The sequence below is a fragment of the Embiotoca jacksoni genome, unplaced genomic scaffold (assembly GCF_022577435.1).
Source record: "Embiotoca jacksoni isolate LCO1_2020_lvr unplaced genomic scaffold, fEmbJac1.0.p SCAF_1, whole genome shotgun sequence".
Taxonomy (NCBI): domain Eukaryota; kingdom Metazoa; phylum Chordata; class Actinopteri; family Embiotocidae; genus Embiotoca; species Embiotoca jacksoni.
In genome coordinates, this window is record NW_027185229.1 from 10,471,295 (window position 1) to 10,486,968 (window position 15,674).

Consider the following 15,674-nt stretch of genomic DNA (forward strand, 5'->3'; position numbering starts at 1 on the left):
GTGGGGAAGGAAGCAGGCAGGTGACTGCGTCCTGACCCATATCTTTTTATATTCACTAACACACTCATCCTCTCCCTCAGGGCTGCCATATCAAGTCCAGCTAGCACAGAGCTCTGAACCCTGGATGAATTAATTCTGAAGCAACCTAAGGGCTTTCAAGCTCCCTCTCTTATGCTTACTTCTTCCCAGAAATTTTGTTGGCTAGGCTACGACCCTGGATTACCTCAAAAACAAACAAGCAGACAATCTAGAGAAATCTGTGTTTTTGTTTTTGTCCTGCTTTTCATTAGACAACAAGAACCCTTCTGTTCTGAAAAGGCGGCAGGCAACCGATCGTTGTGTAAGACAGGGAAATGTGATGCATCTGCTGATATGTTGTAAATTCACTCTGGACCATACATGATTCTTGAACAAAGCTTACTTGTCCCTGTATGATGCCAAAGGAGCAGAAAAACACCTAACTTTAATTCTATCACAAGAAGCTCTTTCATAATAGATTTCTTGCTTGAGCCAATAAACGGCTTTGCTTTGCAAGTTCACTTTGAGGTTCTTTGCTACCAGCAAATGTAGGAAATCTGCCTTGTCACAATAGGTGCCCCAGATAGAAATACATACCTGTAGCGTAGATTCTCTGTAATTTATGCAAATAACTTTGGTACCATTTTCCTAGATCGTCCAATATGGTTCCAAGTATAAAAGTGCAAGTTTAATGTGTAAAACCTGTGCATTCAAACCCGTGACCAAAACAAAACAAGCGTGTACTGTAGTTTGCACAGAGCAAACCAAAGAAATCAACACACCCGGGCAAATTGCAGTGTACAGGTTACTTTTAGCAATGGAGCTTTTTCATTATGCCCCAACCTCAAAAGGGTCATTTGGCACATGAAATGAGAGCCAAGTCAATAGGTCAGATCAGAGTATCTGTCCTCGGGGAGGCTGTAGGGAGTGGCAGGTAGCTCAGGTAGCAGCAAAGTGTCTGAAATCTACTGGATCTCTCCTGCGGCCTCCAAAGGATTGTGCCTTTTATTGCCCTCTTTCCACCAGAAAAGCATGACCCAGTTAAGAGTCTGGTAGGAATGTTAGGAGGCCTGAGGCTGTGGGCGTCATTCACCCAGGCACACAGGCAGGCAGCAGCTTATGTAACAGGAGTCATGTGAGTGACTTTGTGTACAGTTTGGGAAGTCAGGTCTTGTCAGGTAACAATACTATGCAAATAGGAGCCCTATTATGCAACGGGCCTGTGTATGCAAGACAACATAGAAGCACACAAATGCACAAACCACAAAACCAGAATACTCCAGCAGCACACTCGCACACATTCAGGCGCGCGCGCGCGCACACGCGCACACACACACACACGCGCACACACACATTGCAAAGCTGAAATAATGCAGTAGCAAACAGTGGCTCCCTCCCTTCTCAACCTGCTTTCTGTGAGGTTTGCAAAAGGTTCGGGTTGCCTTAGCAACCCCTTGCTGGCTGTGGGGACTTGATGACGTGTTTGGCTGGAAGGCTTGGATCTCTCCCAGCAGACTGGCTGTTCCTCTTCCTTCCTGGTTCATGGCCTCAGCTCACTTTTCCTTTCTTTTGCGACATAAAAGTTCAAAAATATCAGGATGCTATTCTGTATCTGCCTTTCAAAATATGTCCCGGTCGATACACTTGAAAACTGAGTGTCTTTCCTTTTGCCTCCTTGGTCACCTTGTTTTTTTTTATTGACAGCAGCAGAGCAGCTACACAACTTAAATTCTTAACACCGCAGCTTTGAAGCCCCGAGATAACATCTCCTGATTGAGATTCTGCTCACGCCACCCTGAAGGGAAGGCTTTTAGTGGTCCCAATTAATTGCAGGCTAGTTGTGTCAGTGTTGAACCTCCTCAAAGCTTCACACCCACCACCAGCTGCAGTGTTTCTGCTGTGGACTTTTGAACCCAGTAATCCCACTTACCTGGATGACCGTGTTTCCACCCTCCAGCAGCGCAATGGCTAACAATATGCTCTCCTGGAAGATCCGATCGCTGGTGGCATTCATGATGAGGTCAATAACCAAATCAGAGGCTCCTTCTTTGTCCAGGTGGCACTGGACCTCCGCCAAACTCAGCTCCCCTCGACCTCCAACTCCAGAGCTGACAACTAGGGGTGCAGAAGTGAAACTGATTAGCTTTTACATTAATATTGATGCATTCAGATTTTGGACGGGTCACATGATGGGTCACTGCATTATCATATTTGATTATCAAGACTTGGACCAATTTCATCATATTTCACACTTTATGCAGCTTGGTGAATGTCTTCATCTAGAAACCAAGCCAAAGTAAACGAGTTCAGTATTTTAAATTTAGAAATATGCTAAGCAATTTTATCTAACATTGAGAGTAGGATACTGAACATGAATCCTGGTGGGTTACTTCCAATAACTGATTACTAAGGCAAGTGCAGATGCAATACAGATTACTGCTAGACTTTGTCAGAACTTCAGACTCCAGCAACTCACAGACTGCATCAATTCTCACCCGGATTATTTCACGTTTCAACAGCGCACATCCATCAGAGACATGCTGTAATTACCTCAAGAAATTCTACATATAGTGGCTTAAATCAAAACAAGATATTTAAATCAGGTTTATATCAGATTCCACTGGGTGAGGGAAAAGTAAGGAGATTGTGATGCGTGCAATAAGCCACAGGTGTCTGTTGTATTTATTCAGCCACTTCGCACACGTAACAATATAGCATTACTCTAATATATGTCTCTTATCCATCGCCGTACTTGAACTCCTACCGCTGCTGCTGGCTACCGCAGGCAGGCAGGAAAGAGCTGGTGAGATAACGGCACCCTTCAGAGCCATCTCTGGCTGGGCGAGCCACTGAATCAACAACACATCCCATTCTGGACGGAGCTTGGCTCTCTGGTCGCCTGGCAACAACACGGCCTGCGTTATGCTGAGGAGAGAGCCAGTATGCTGTGTGGCAGAACGGAGGTCCAAGGGCTTAATGGACTAAAAGGCCATGGCTGTGAATAAGATCTCATTTGTTTCTCCGTTCTGGAGCATTACAGGTGAAATATGAGTCATCTCTGTGATGTGAGACGCACAACGACTTGCTGGAATGATAAAATGTCAGTTAACAACCATCTATTAAATTTGTGAATGTCAGTCTCAATTGAGAGATGGTGATTGAGAGATGGAGGGATCGAAACACTTCTTTAGTTTTTAATGTATACAGAATATGTGTATGTATTGTGTAAACGTGTTACCGTGCACCTAATGCACACATCTACAACATTTGCTGCAGCAGTAGGATCGACCCACGTTCTATTTGCTGCTACCCACTGAAAGTGTCTGAAATGTCAGTGACGTCTATCACATTAACAGCCTGAGAGGAACTTAAAATAATTGACACAACTCCCTACAAAGATTTTCTTCCCTAGAAATACATCAATAAACAGATTTTGTTCATGTACATAAACATCTGGTTGTAAAGAGTTTATCAATTAATCAATCATAAAATAAAAATATTAAATAATAAAACATAAGTAAGGAAAGAAAGCCTTGCGGGTCGTATTTAGTATTGGCAGAAAAAAAATATTGTTGTCGACTCCACATTCATAATGGTTGAACAATTATTTGGAGCATTAAAGCACCTAGAAGTCCCACAGCTTTATAAAACACACCATGAGATTTTGTTCTGGGCTCGTGCAGTCTTACAGTTTATGCTCTCTTTTTATTTGAGTTTTTGTGACACTTGAATAGCAAGACTAAGTCTGAAAAGTTTCATATTTTCCTTCATTTATAACTAAAGTAATCTGTTCCTTCCTGCCATTCAGCTGGGAGGCAGAAACTAAACTATTTTAACTTTGAATCTCATTATGTGTTGAGCCTGATGCAGCAGTGACCCAGTTTCTCCAAGTTAATCATTTCAGACTCATCTTATCTTAATGAGCATAACCATAACGACACTCAGACACCGTATTGTTACACACACCTGTAGGTGATTTTCCCGGCGCTCCAGAAGTGAGTGGACCGTTGCTGAAGGTTGTAAGGCTGTCTCTTCTCGGGCCAGGTTTGACATTCCCGTAGTATCGATTCACCAAAATCTGCCGCAGAGCTTCGCCCTACCCGGGAAGATCGACGTTAGTAAATAAAGTCAGAAATCCGTTGTAGTAATGAAGCTGGAATCCAAAGCCACTTTGCTAATGTAGCAGTACAAGATAAAATAATGCTCACATTAATGGTTTAGTGATACAACATAAGTCCCACATTAAGAGACCCAAAACATAAATAATGTAATGTGACATGGTTACACTGAAACATAAAATAAATTTTTGAAGTCTTCATCATTTCCTCATAAGATTACATTTACTTCACTATGTCCTTGTGCTTTTTTTTTTATTATTTTTATTTTTTTAATCTTATTATGTGATTTTAAAGCTGCTTATGGTAATTCATTAAAAAGTTTCACTGCATTGCAAGAGTTCAGAAGTTTTGTATAGAAAAAAATTATAAAAACACAAAGTAGACAAAAAGTAAAAAGCATCTGAACCATAAAAGCTAAACCTAATAAAGATGTCTTTGTTGGAAGAACGTAGACAAAACACAGTCTCAGTCCTCTTTGACCTTTGCCCTCTGACCTCCGTCAGTGATGTTCAAAGGTAACACTATGACCTCTCCCATCTCAACATATGGTGATCGGTGCCCTGTATTGCTTTGCTGTAAATCACATGAGCACTGTGCGCTGCGTCACATCACAAGCAGTCAATGAAGAGATATAGAACCAAAGTTATGCCCCCCCCCGCTGATCTTTCTCATATCATATATAAGAGAGGCGATTGCGTAAGTGCCATGCTGTGGAAGCAGTGTGACTGTGAGCGCATTACAAGTCAGTCAGTTGTTGACCATCAATAAGAGGGAGGCGTGGACCAGACCACAGCGAACCAAACTCTTTACCTACCCTCCTTTGATCATCCAGTTGCTTCAGTGGCTGGTTGGGATCAAGCTCCTTAAAGGTGAGGTGAGTTAGCAGAAAGCCATAAAATAAGAAACATACATAAATAAATAAATAAAAAGGTTTGAAAAGGAGGTTGGGAAAATAACTAGAAAACAAAACAGGCAGTTATTTATTCAGTGCAAATTAGTCACTTTACACGCATGCAGGAAACAGCGTGCAAATTCAGTCATGCAGTTAAGAGGGAAGTGGTTGTGTCAGGGAAGAAGTGAGGTCGAGTCATGCGAGGCTTTATGCAAGGCAGCGCCGATATAAAACCTTGTATACCTACAGTATTTTTTATAATGTTCATTTCCTAACTTGTTTCAAACAGCTAATATTTCATGTCATAACACGACTCATAAAAGCTCCACAGAAATGAATACCCACAGTCCAGTGTGGGAAATACCAAACTTTGTACTCTTTGGCATGTGGTGACTCTCATTATTTTACAGTCACGGTAGCAAAGGTGCCTAAATTATTTACATAAGAGAATGACAAGCTGCTGCAGGGTAGAAACAAGCCATGAGAATGAGGGGGGAAAAAAAATAAAATGGAAAAGTAAAAAGTCCAGGTTACATAATGGAGCTGTGAGCTACTGAAACACACTGTAAGCACCAATCTGGCATGGAAAAACAACTCACCCATGAGTTTAACCCCACCCACCCTTACCGCCACCCCACCGAAAGAAAGTCAGGAAATTGGACTTTGCTCAAAAACCAGAGAGCTGGAAGGACAAATGAACGTCAGGCAGGAAGGAGGGAGGGAGGAATGGATGAGTGCAGTAGTGGGAGGTGGCGCACAAACAAGGGCACATATGTAGATATAACTTCTGCACGCAGAGGCAGGAGTGATGGGGGGTGATGCACGAGTGGGCCTTTAAAAGAGGAAATACATGAGGGTGGGTTGTGACTCTTATGTGCCTCGATAGACTCTGAGCACAAATATAATGGGATGGAGTTAGTGTATAAATATGACATATGATCTCAGATCAGCAGTGACCCATAATAGTGGGCAACGGGCCAATATGGGTCTTAAACACACCTCAGGAGGGACTTCAGGCTCGGGTGGGGGTGCCAGCTGATTGGGAATAAAAGGATGATGTTAGTTAAGGTTAGCAGGTGTTGAATTAGTTACTTCTGCCTCCGCAGAGTAACTTCCTCCCTAAAAACTCTAACTTCTCATCCCTAAAGGCTGTTTTTTACCGACGCATCTATCTGTGTCTGGCTTTCTACGGCTCACTACCGGTAACATACACAGCTGGACATCATAAGGACTTAAAGAGCCAGAGGCAAAAATAAAGCAGACATAAAAGTGTAGTGGTGAGTCTCATGTTGTTAGTTTTCATGAAGATTAGCCTGATGACACAGCGTGGATGATGAGCAGCATTAACCTGTTGCAGCAAGAAAGCAGAAGCTCTACGTACAAAAATACTAAAATAAAAACCTTATTCCTTTGCCTCACTGTTGGCTACAGGGCAGAGCTGCGGTGAGTTAAGTGTTCTGTGGTTCCCTTTTAACCTGTCTGTTGCAGCCTATCACCTACATGACACAGCATTTATATAACAGTGAAAAGAAAGATACTCACTTAGGTACCAATATGTGCATTGTAATTTGTTACTACTATATAAGGGCAACATGGGAACTATTTCTAATTCAGCAGATTTTTAACCTGGTTGCACAAAAAGATCATAGCTGGAAATAATGTTCAGTTTAATTACTGTCATACTTTGAAGTTGGAAAGTTTGTCTTAAATAAAAAGGATACAACAGTAAACGGTAAAATAAAAAAAATAAAAAAAATCCCTGATCACCAAACATCACTCCTCTGATTTAGACGCACAACTCAGCACAGAGCTGCAATAAGTTTGAAAAACAACATATTTTCAGTACAGTAACTGGACGACTACTGAGACCAACACAAGTTCAACAACTGTTCAAATAAATTGAACAGGGCATCAGCATTTAATTTTTTGGTGTATATAATGTGAGGAAAATAAGTAAAACAGATTTGGGTCACGATCAAGAAAAAAGTAAACTATCCAGCCAAATAATGAAATAGGAATAACAACAGTTTCTTCACACAATAAAACATAGTCCTTCAAAGTCATAAAACGTACTTAAATGAATTTAAACAAACTTAAAATCAAATTCAATGACAGCGTAAAGTACAGCGGTATATTATATTCCATTTGTTTAAGCAAGTAAACAACTCATTTCAACATCACATAAAAATAGCACGCACGCGCACACACACACACACACACACACACACACACACACACACACAAAACGGTGAGAAACTAAATAACAAACCTAACATTGCACATAGTCTGTCTCTACGACCCAGTCATGGAGCTTTATGCTGATTAATTACGCAACTGGACAGGAATTTCCCTGTATGAAGCCTCCTCTAACGTCAACACATTGATTTCCACAGAAAAATGGTGATGCATCATGCTTGCAACTGAAGCTATATTCAGCCTCCTTTATGAACATTTTCTAATTCAGTTTAACGTTTAACTGCTGTTTTGGGTGATGGAACATGACAAACCATATCTGACCTTATTTGTTATATTAACTATTGTCAACAGCTCATCTGTAACTTTCTTCATTTATAAAAAGATGTTGTCATAAGGACGCCATGAGCCAATGAAAGCCAGCATCAGTTCCACTTGTAATGTTTCCCAGAATGTGTGATAAAATCTCCACAGAAGCAATGCCAGAAAAATGAACATGGTGAGATTCAGGGCATTTGCAGATACAATAGCCGTTAAGGTCATAAAATCTCACTGACCAGAAAAATGCATTGTTTCTCTGGAGGATCTGCCAGTATTCAAACCACTGCTTTGTTTTGAATGTCAGAACTATGAGTCTTAAAATATATCCCCCCCAAAAACAGAAATAGAAAAAGCAGAAACGGTGAGCGCTGCTTTAACCTCATCTGACCCAAAAGTCATAAAGGAAACTGTTCATAATGAAAGAAAACAAGACTTTATGGATAAGGCCAGAAGGATGGTTTGGGATAGCATTCGGCTGACAATAGAAAATTGGCCTCGTACTGAAGGGAATCCTTAAAATAATTAACAGGTGTTATGTTGGCTGAAGTGCCCATTCACCACTCAAAGAAAATCCTTAATTTTCCCATGGCCCCACTGTCTACCCTGCATTGTCTACACCAAGGTGCCCCACTGCTACTGTCTCTTGGAAGACGTGTCTGCTGCACTTTTATTGCCAATTACCACTGAAGGTCAAACATCAGTGGAGAGTTTAGAATTCCAGGAAAACAGAGAAAAAGAAAAGGGGAAAAAAAAAAATGTTGGCTCTTATGTAACTACTGCCTGAGAGCTGGCTGGAGCCCAAGAATCGTGCAGCATTAAGTTAAGGAAACTGGGCCAGTGCTGCATGTTGCTGAGAAATGTCTGCAGCTCCCCCTGTTGAGGAAAGAGAACGCAGCAACCAGGAGTCTTCAGAACTCAGTACACAGTAGCAGGCAGGAGGATAAACAAGGACAATGGAAGGCTGTCTGAGGCCGGTTGGCAGAGGTAATGTTGGGAGTGGCAATTGGCAAAGTAAAAGGAAGACTAATGGAGGAGCTGAAAGCTGACAAAGTAAAGCTAAAATAAAGTTGTGAGAAAAAATGTCAAAGAAGAGTAGAAGAAGCAGTAATCTCGAAAAATTCTAGTTAAACAAAGGTCGTAATAATGAGGAGACTGTGGTGGGCTGACCCAGCACAGGAAAAAATTGGAAAGCTTGAAAGATACATTGGCAGACACACAGATACCACGACACTTTCTTTGCGAAGAAACAGTCCCTTATATAACCTTCACTTCATGTACTGCATGAACACCATCCTCAGCAAACCTCCCAACATCACCAGTAGAAGACAGAAACGACATCTCCAGCTCTCTCCTTTGCGGTCTTTGAGCCTCTTAAACAAAGACGTGTACGTGAAGGAAACACAAACACATTCAGTGGATGATATGATTGGGCCTGACTAAAAGTCTGGCTGGCTGGGTCAGGTCTTGTTTTCCCCTGGCTCACATTTTATCACGTTTCTATTTCTGGAACAATGAGATAACCTCGTCTAATGGGTGAAAAGTCATTCCACTTTATCTCTCATCACCCTCACTGGATATGCAAAACTCCAGCACACAGCCTGGGCATGCAGCGACACGAAGCACGATAGGCTCTGTCAGGCAGTATTGAAACTGGCAGCTGCACTCATTCCTAGAGATCTTGGGTGGGTGTTTTGGGGGTGTGAGTGGGCAGGGGTGATGTGGTAGGTCAGCGAGCACCAGTGGCTACACACTTGGGTTACAGAACAGCTATAATAGAAGTTCACGTTGGGTTTCGGCCTGTCTGTCCTCCTGTCATCCATCTGAATATCCGTGCTGCCAGCCATCAGTCAGGACACTTCATGCTGCTGTTAATGTGAGTGTGTGCATGAATGAGTGACACGGAGCATGTGCTTGAGGTTTAAGGGAGTATGTGTACATTCTTAAGATGTTGCATATAGGCGGAGTTGATGAAACACAGTGGTGCTCCGTGACAACACCCCGTTTTTGTGGAAGTTGGGGATTTCCATCGCTTCAGTACCAAGCGGCATGTGTAAGGAGGGAGGGAACGAGGGAAAATAAGAGAGACATTACAGAGAATTTGAGAGCGTGTTCATTCCTGGAAACTCTGGAAAGGCCCTTTCTACCAATTTCTCCATTTCTAACGTACTTTGTTCACTTCCCTTGCACTCACCACAATCAAGATGAAGCAGCTATTTTGCCACTGGCCTTTTTGTCACTCTTTAATGTTAGTTTCCTGCTGGCATGGATTCTTCTGCTCTGACAATGTGAACTTTTGATGTAATGTAATGATTTCGAGAGAAGCTACCAAGTAGGCAGTAAACATGATATGTGCTGTGTCCAATTTGGCAAAACAATTCCATCTCCAGCTCTGCTGACTGTACTTTCCAGAACATTCAATTACATTACACAGCCCTTATAAACAGATGGCGATTGATAAGGTTTCACTGAAATGAATCTGTTGTCATCTAAGCTCATTACTATCCAGGAAACCTCTAGAAAGTGCTGTCTAAAAAGGCTCCGGGAAAATAATAATCAATATAAGGACAACATTTAATCTGAAACTTACAAGCAGCAGTGATGAGAGACAACAGCGAGGATAAGGTGTTCTTGTCTTCTGGAAATAGTCAAAAGACCAGCTGCTAGCTTGAGAGAGCTAAAGGTGGGTGGACTGACGTCTGGTATGAATAAAGACAGCAGTTCAAAAGGAGAGGAGACAAAAGCATGGACTACATAACTGTTCAAAATCTGGAGGTGTTGAATTCGGTTTGGACCTATGGAAATAGCACTACTCGAAAACACCAAAATCTACCAGTAGCAGTTTTTAGTAAAATATATTTCTGCAAAAAAATACAAAAAGAACATGAAACAAACTCTTCACAAACTGTAGACAGATATGTCTGAATAGGTCCCTTCATATTATATTAGTCAGTAGTGACATTTGACGTATGTTTCCTCTGTGGTGACAACCATGACCTATAACGGCAAACGGAAAGGAGAAAACTGGTTTATCCACTTCCTTAAAGGCCACAGGTCACCACACACGCATGCACACGCACACGCACACGCACACACACACACGCACACAGTCCAACTCCCTGCGTAGTGAATCTGCTGGATGGAGTATCCCCTGCTATATTTACACTCACACCTGCTCTTAAAATGGTGGCAAAGGGCTTAGAGGAAAAACATGCTCTCCTACCACCATCCATCATAAGGCGGCTGTGTGGCGTGTAGATTAAGTGACCGGAAAAATAGAAACAGCTCTATGATGTAATGCAATGGAACACAATACCTCTAATAAATATTACCCAACCATGTTCAGTTTTTATGGAGACTACCAAGTTGTTTGTGTGTTGACTCCCTCTTTGCTTCTCCATAGAAATTCTCGGGACACAAAAGTTTAGTACAAATAGCAACGAAAAGCCTCATTAAATGTTATAAGAATCGAGCGTCAAATGAATATGTGAAAGAAGGAACAATAGTACACCTGTAATCACCTCAAATCTATACAGACTTTGTAATGGTAAAATGCAGCAATGTTGTATGCCTGCATTTTCCAGAGTGTATTCAATAAATGGGTGTTAAACTAAAAAAAAACTATAAAACTACAGTATATCCTTTACTTAAAAAGTGCACTCCAATTGAGCAAAAAAAAAGAAAATACACAACCATGTACAGGCACAACAGACAAGCATATTGCAAAATGTGAGCTGGACATGTTAGCTACATTTTTACATGGCGATCAGGAGCAACTCTTAACAGGCACACAGCAGGGAGGGATGGACTAAACTGCCGACACGTGTCACAGATGGGATTACGGCGCTAGAGAGTCTACTTAGAGCACAAGCACGTCTACATTGTTAGTGGGAGACAGATCGAATGGACATCACAATAGTAAGTAAAATGATCAACCTCAGCCACATCCATTTCATCATCAAAGGCAATCAGCTGCAAGAGAAGAAGTATAGGGGGCAGAGAGTTAGTAGAGCTAGATTAGTGAGTTAATGCTCCTCCGTCACAAGTGTGATAATGTGAAGCTCGTCACCAACTCGCACACACGCAGCATGTCACGTTGGTGGAAATTATGAAAGGATAGCATGTTAAAGCTTAAAAACACAAGAATTCAATAAAAGTAAAACCACCCTTCCACGTTCACGTTTCATTGTTTTAAAGCACAGATGATACAGTACTGGGCTCGTTTGACACTGATCCACAGAAAAAGATTTTGATGTTACAAGAATTGATTGCAAATGTATATCTGTTCAATCTTTGGGCAAAAACTAGCTCTGATCTTCTGTGAATTTGTTCAACAGTGCCTTTCTCTTTCACATAAAGCTGCAACAACAAAAGTCTTAATATAGACGGCCTCATATTTGAGCCGTGCAAATTCGTAAATCCTGTGTTTTTGGCCTTTGCGCGTCCCTTCCTTTCTGAGATCAACCTGTTTTGTAAGGTAAAGAAGCTGCCTGAACCATATAACCGCAGTGATAATCAAAAGATGCCTTCTCATATTGAATGAATTGAACTGCATACACTAATAAAACTGACTTATTTTGTTTGTTCTCTACACATGGCTGAACACATTCCCTAAACAAGCAGCAGTAGTTCAAAGACAAGGACATGATCCATCACTGGCTTCCCACCAGTTAACACCACAAATTGTGTTCAACAGCTTACCAGGCCAAACTAGGTGAATATGGGTTTCTGCTATAATATGTGTAAATAGAATTTTGGGTTCTGTAATATAACTGTATAACTGGGAACCTTGTCATCATCAAATCATCCAGTGCTCATAAACCAGCGGGACATAATGTTACTTTGGTCACAAACTCAACTCAACTTAAAAACACATTACACCCAAAGTAAAAATACTGTTTGTTTTATTACATGACCATGAAACAAAATATAAAATAGTGAACTGAGGTTTTTTTTTTTTAACTGGTGAGTTCAGAGTGTTCGAGCCTTTTAGTGGAAAACAAGCTGACAGAGTTGAGACAATTGATTAGAATTAGTATAAGAGCTTATTAGTAGCACATAAATGATGTGTAAATGAGAGACAGTGTTGGACCATGCATCTTCTTAATAGTGTTAATAATGCTGAGAATGAAAACTTTGATCTTTTAGATGTATTGTTTACGTATTTTGTGAAGAAAGCGAAGAGAGGATTCATTTTTTTGGGCAGAGTTTCAAATCTTTAAAAAAAAAAAAAAAAAAAAATCCCTGGCTGCTGCAGTTTAAAATGAAAGACTTGATGACACATAAGAATCACTTCCTTTCAGTGTGCTATACAGACTCCAGATGCAATTTATTTGATCCAAATGCTTATTCTTCTGGTAAGTTTGGTTTCAGTGGGACAGGAACAATGTATCCTGAGATGTTTTGACTTGATTCTTGGGCACGACCACAAACAGACGACAATAAACAGGAGCACAGAAGAGTCATACCTTCTCCCCGTAGCCCCGGTCTTTTGTCATCATCTCCCTCAGTGTCTGCAGTACTTTAATGCACAGACGCTCCTCATTCTCCTCCAGCAGCTGCTTGGTGTGTTTGATCAGTCTGGTCGAAGAGAAAAAAGGAAGTAGTACATGCAACTGTACAGATGAAAACTGGAGTTCTCAACCAACTACTTTCACAAATAAATACACCTAAAGTCCAAAGATAATCACAGCAACCTATTTTAACTGATTTCCATTAGATAGATTCTTCTTTTATTCCAAAACAACAGATTAGGAATTTGTTGCCCTGAGAGCATATTTAAGTATTTAAGCGTCTTGGACCAAAATGACAAAACTGAGGAAAGTGAACTGGGGAAATTACTAGGAAATGTTTTACATGCTCAGAGTACTTTAAAGGGCCCAGTGATTCCCAACGATGAGTGAATGTTGACAGACTTTTACACGAACCACCGTACTCCAGAGGGATAGCTTTAAATTGTAGGATAATCCCTGCATCAACATTGTCTCTGTTACCTGCCAGAACCTCTATAATCTAATCTGAGCAAAGAGGAAACACAACATAACATACATACAATAGATTAAAAAAAAAAAATAAAAAAAAAAAAAAAAAAGTATAAGTGTGAGTACATATCTTCTCGGAAAAAAAAGAACTCCCTGGGTCAGTGCCGTGGCGGGGGGGATAAATTCTGCAAAATAACTGACTGTAATAAATTGATAGTTGTGCTATAATACACAGGAAAACAAACATAAACTGAAGGAATCACGCATTGAAAACTGTACCTGCATTAAGGTTGCTTATGAGATGAGGAACACTCGGCATCCAAGTAAAACAAGTTGTAAATGAATTGAGAAAGCCGAAAGCAATTTCCTTTATTGATCTTATAAATGATGCTCATGGGAACTGACGAAGCAGGAAAACCCAGAATAATATCAATAAAGTTCTAAAGAAATAGACAAATAGGAAAATGATTTGATTTACAACTAGTGGCACTTTTTACTCAAGACAAAGATCAAATTTCTTCTGTGTTAATATAAATTCTATCGATTCAGTTTAAGATCTGGCTCTGACTCTCTGAGGTGTCAGAATCCTCGAACAAAAACCTTGGGCGAGTTTCGAAGTTTCAAAGCCAAAAATGTTTTTGACTGTGATCGCATATTTGTAAGGAATTACAAAAATAGCCTGTGTACTCCATGCATTGCTGCAACTCCCCTGTGGTCCAAATACTAACTTTACATGTAAGTATAAAGTGAAGTGTATGGTATGAAGTCATTTCCCTGCTCAGGAAAGTCCCTAACCAAGCTCTGGCGTTAGTGTTTGGAAATTTAAACTCACTTTGATATAAATCCTCCACTTTCACATTTCTTGCGAGCTTCTGTATTCTCAGGGAAGAGCAGCTCTGGACGATGCAGGACATCCACCAGCACTGAGAGTTCAGCTTGGACCAGAGGCCTCAGGCGGTCCTCCAGCGCAGACACTATGTCCTACAGAGCAAAGTGACAAAACCAGAGGTCAGGAATAACCTAAAACGGTGGTCCTGTTACAAAAAACGGAATCCTGTTCCTAAATAGTCCACTTACTTCCCGTCAACTTTTAAATCAAAAGCCAAGATGATAATTTTATATCCATGTGTACATGATTGAAACCGATGTCTAGAATATTTATTACTCCTGAACTTCTGAATCAAAAATATAGAGAAACCACATCCTCGCATCCACATAATCAATAATGCAGCTTTTCTAAATGATTTATGACCCAATACATAATTTATAACAAGTTGAGCTATGACTTAATTACGGAAAGTCAAAGGCCACGTTTTCCTCCAATAATATAGGACATACAGCATCCTCGCACATATGTTCACAATGTAAGTACCTTATAATAGCTAAAATTTCTGAGCGTGCTAAGTAGACTGTAATGTCAAGTTAAACAATTACTCCTAATCTAGCATTTATCAGTATCTACTGTACATACATCTGAATTTCGAAATCAAAGACACTGAGCTGCAGTCAACCTCAAAATATTCTCGCGACCGCTTAATGAGATTAATGTGAGAAACAGAAGAGGCCATGTCCACTACATTAGACACTTAACCAACTGAAACAGCATGTATGATGCACCACCACGTCGCCTTTCTCTGTGCACTTCCAGTCACATTTGCTTTTGATTAGTGTGGAAATATGCAAATGAGTGCTGTTGCATCACGAAGACTGCCTGTCTGGTGATAATTACAGTGCTGTGTGGGCTGGGTAGTGAGTGGCAGAACAAAATCAAACATACCAGACAGTAATTAGTGTTGAATCACACAAGGTGAGAAAATGTATTACTTCAATAAAAGGCAAGAAAAAAGTGGGAAGGAAACGGGAAGAAAAAACATTTTGAGAACCCCTTTACTGTCTGCGTGGGAAAGGGTCAGTGAATAACATAAAAACAACTTTGGAGAATATCATAATAGCTTATTCCCATAATTATATTTGTTTATTTATATAATACCAGCTGATCTGAACCAGACAATGACTTTTCAGACTTCCACTGAATACTGAGTCATAAGTTACACGAGAATAGGGTGTGGCAGCGTAGCCTATTACTCAACAATTTTTTTTTGGTATTAGAAACTACTTCTACAGTATAATCTATGCCACATAGCTACCAAAAGC

The 15,674-nt window shown here is 40.6% G+C and overlaps 1 protein-coding gene across 8 annotated transcripts in view; it reads right to left on the reverse strand.

Annotated features, from left to right (window-relative positions):
- itpr1b (inositol 1,4,5-trisphosphate receptor, type 1b) overlaps positions 1-15,674 on the reverse strand; it is an 81,688-nt gene that overhangs the window by 33,211 nt on the left and 32,803 nt on the right. For 4 of the 8 annotated variants that reach the window (XM_069162656.1, XM_069162400.1, XM_069162318.1 and 1 more), the window contains 7 exons: positions 14,353-14,501; positions 13,008-13,119; positions 11,476-11,511; positions 6,028-6,063; positions 4,951-4,998; positions 3,985-4,114; positions 1,949-2,133 (listed from right to left, as the gene is read on the reverse strand). In XM_069162656.1, coding sequence (XP_069018757.1) covers positions 1,949-2,133; positions 3,985-4,114; positions 4,951-4,998; positions 6,028-6,063; positions 11,476-11,511; positions 13,008-13,119; positions 14,353-14,501 — 696 coding nt within the window. The remainder of the gene's footprint in view (positions 1-1,948; positions 2,134-3,984; positions 4,115-4,950; positions 4,999-6,027; positions 6,064-11,475; positions 11,512-13,007; positions 13,120-14,352; positions 14,502-15,674) is intronic. The other 4 variants (XM_069162487.1, XM_069162574.1, XM_069162739.1 and 1 more) reach the window with 4 other exon arrangements.